This window comes from Crocodylus porosus, unplaced genomic scaffold (assembly GCF_001723895.1).
Source record: "Crocodylus porosus isolate Cpor-Errol unplaced genomic scaffold, CroPor_comp1, whole genome shotgun sequence".
Lineage (NCBI taxonomy): Eukaryota > Metazoa > Chordata > Crocodylia > Crocodylidae > Crocodylus > Crocodylus porosus.
In genome coordinates, this window is record NW_017728914.1 from 4,792,565 (window position 1) to 4,795,519 (window position 2,955).

The 2,955-nt window shown below is 42.1% G+C and overlaps 1 protein-coding gene across 1 annotated transcript in view; it reads right to left on the bottom strand.

Annotated features, from left to right (window-relative positions):
• Positions 1-2,955, bottom strand: part of CTNNA1 (catenin alpha 1) — a 157,320-nt gene that overhangs the window by 66,592 nt on the left and 87,773 nt on the right. The window contains exon 7 of the mRNA XM_019534836.1: positions 997-1,077. Within this exon, the coding sequence (XP_019390381.1) occupies positions 997-1,077 (81 nt within the window). The remainder of the gene's footprint in view (positions 1-996; positions 1,078-2,955) is intronic.

The following is a 2,955-nucleotide window of genomic DNA, read 5'->3' on the forward strand; positions in this document are numbered from 1 at the left end:
AAGTGGCAGGCCCTTGGGGTGCTCGTGGTCTGCACAGGAAGAGCCTCCTGGTGGTGCATAGCTCCAGCTGCTTCAGGGAGCTGCGTGTGGTAGCAGGGAGGGGGCCAGGCCAGCCTGCCTCCCTCCATCATGCAGGGCTCCCCACGTCTTACATGCAGTTCCTGGGACACAGCCCATGCTGGAAGGGTGAAGCCCTGCATATTGGAGTGAGTGGTCTGGTCCCATTCCCGGCTCCATCACGCGGAGCTTCCCACCACTTCTGGCAGAGTCCCAGGATCTGAATGTGGCAACAGGGAGCAGCAAAGGTCACTGGCTCCATTGTGTGGGGCCTGCCCCAGTGGCACGAGTCCCAGGAGCTGCATGTGAATTGCAGGGAGCCCAGTACAATGGAGCCAGGCTGACCCAGGTGCCATGCTCCCACTGCCTTGCTGAATGCAAGCTCCCACTGCCTTCCCTTCCTGCTGCCCTCGTTGCTGCAGCAGGGACATGAGGAGCCAAGCAGTTTTCCTAGCAGCAGCAGGTCTGCCCAGAAGCTGTGTGCTGGCTGGACCAGGGCTCTTCTCCACACAAGGGTGGGAGTACCGTGTGCTGCCCTGGCAGGAGTAGGTGGGGCTCAGGTCTTATGCAAGTGCAGCAGGGGCAGCTGCGGGCTAGGAAGGACACAGTTAACTGGTGGGCACCTGCCCACAGCCTGGATTGGGGGGGGTGGGGGGAGTGCATGACAGGCTGAAGCCATCTTGTGAATTGTATTTTGCCCACCCCGATCTATGATGTCTTGCCTATACTAGTTAAACTTTAAGGGATTACAATTCAATCCCTTATACTGTTGTGAGAACCAAACGCAACCAGCTAGCTTTCAATGTATTCTACAAGAAAAATAAGCAACATTACTATCATCAAGCAACATAAAGAAGCCATAAAATAAAATATTTCCAAGAGGGAACTTATTTAGAAATGCATTCATTTGTATAAACATTAATTTTACTTATTCTATACCTGTCTGCGCAAGTCCCTCGTCTTTTTAGTCATTTTGTCTATTGCAGAATTCAGAGCATCGCTTCTTTCTTTGCGACCAGCCTGGAGAACAAGAGACAGACCAAGGTAAATGTATGTTATTTATTGTTTGTTATGAAGAAAACATTTGCAATTTACTTCAAGAACAAGTTTATACTCATTTAAAAATATTACATACATATACACATACACAAAATGAAAGCTGTTTGTACCCATGCAAAAAGAAGCAATCTCCCTATTAAAGTACAACATGGTCTTTTTCAGTGGTCTGAACACATTTCCTCTATACTTTTCTCAAGAGAAGCTATTCAGGGATAGAGGAGAGGGGGACTGACAGTTTTCAGAGTCTTTAAGTCAAAGGAGCTTGACTCACTAGGAACAAATCCAAAAACAATATTTCAAACCCAGGATTCTTTTGATTTTTTCCTTACAGATCTAAGGAAGCCCCTAACACCTCCTCCAGCAAAAAAACCCCCTAGAAGCTACAGTTCATACTCTCACCAGGCTCATGATATGAAGAGATGCATACATGGCACAGAGCCATGTCTAACCCACACAAGCATTTTAAGCAGAGGGGATAATAGTCCAAAATGGTCGTCTGCAGGATAAAAGATGAACGTTTCTTAGAGAGTTTTGCACTTCATAGCCACTATACCAGACTTGTTTCATGCAGCCAGAATGGTAAGCTAAAATTCCAAAAGTAAAGAACATCACCAATATTATTATCTGAACCCACGCACAGAGTATTGGACTGAAGAGTACTGGATTATTAGTCTTTGGTACAATAAGATATTACACTATGAAAACTGATATGAAACCAAGGGTACAATCTGGCTTTGATTAAGCAGACAATGCAGGTAAACATTTCATAATACAGATAATTATATTGGCCACTCAATATTCTGAGAATTATTTTAGCGCACATGATTTTTTCCCACCAAATTTAATATACGTTTAAAATATGCTTTAAACATCTACAAAGCAATTTTACAAAGTTCTTTCCTGTGCTCAATGCAATTAAACTGCTGAGAAAAGAACACATTAACCACTATTAAAGTGAATGTATGCTAATTATCAATTCTCTAGATGATAGCATGATTTGAAAGATCTGGATGGGCAGCTTTGAAATCCTAACAAAAGGATCTGGAGTCTTGCATAAAGTAGAAAGATGTCAAGTGATTGATGGGCTTAAACTAAACTGGGGACAGCCAGGCTCAGTTATATTTTGATCACTGGTAGCTACCAAGCATACATTATTCAAAACCTGTCACTATCATGGTCAGATAATTTGATTCTGTCACACAGATTTCAGTAAAAGGAACGCTGGAATCTAAACTATTACCTGAACAGCAGCAAGTTATTCAAACTATTCCATCTTTCTTCATCCTCAAAGTGATCTATTAAAATATTTCACAAAATGAAAACTACTGCTTATTTCTATGCATACAGGTATAGAATGCATGTCAAAACCTTCCATTCACGAAGATTTCGTAAAAAAAAAAAAAAAAAAAGCGGTACAAATGGTTCTGCTTTACTGAATATATTTTACTTACTTCAAGTGAAAGTTCCAGTTGGGTATCTGAGACTCATTTAAACCAAAGAAAAAAGTGGCTAACAACAAACAAGAAAGATAATCATCCTAAGTAGAATATGAGCTAGTCAGCTTTATGTTGGCTTACTTATGCCAATCTAAAAGTCAATTTACCTGTGTACAACCACCAGAATAAATGCTTATGGCTCATTAATGGAAAAAAAGGCAATCTAATAGCAGTTACTTACTGAAATCTCATGATTTACTAAGATTTTCCCAATCGTGACATGATCACCTCCTAAGGAGGAAGGAATAGGCTACACTTGGACCTAGACAGGTTACAGGGGTGAACAGATGAGAATAGGATGGGATTCAACACTGGCAAGTGCAAGGTGATGCACCTGAGGAAC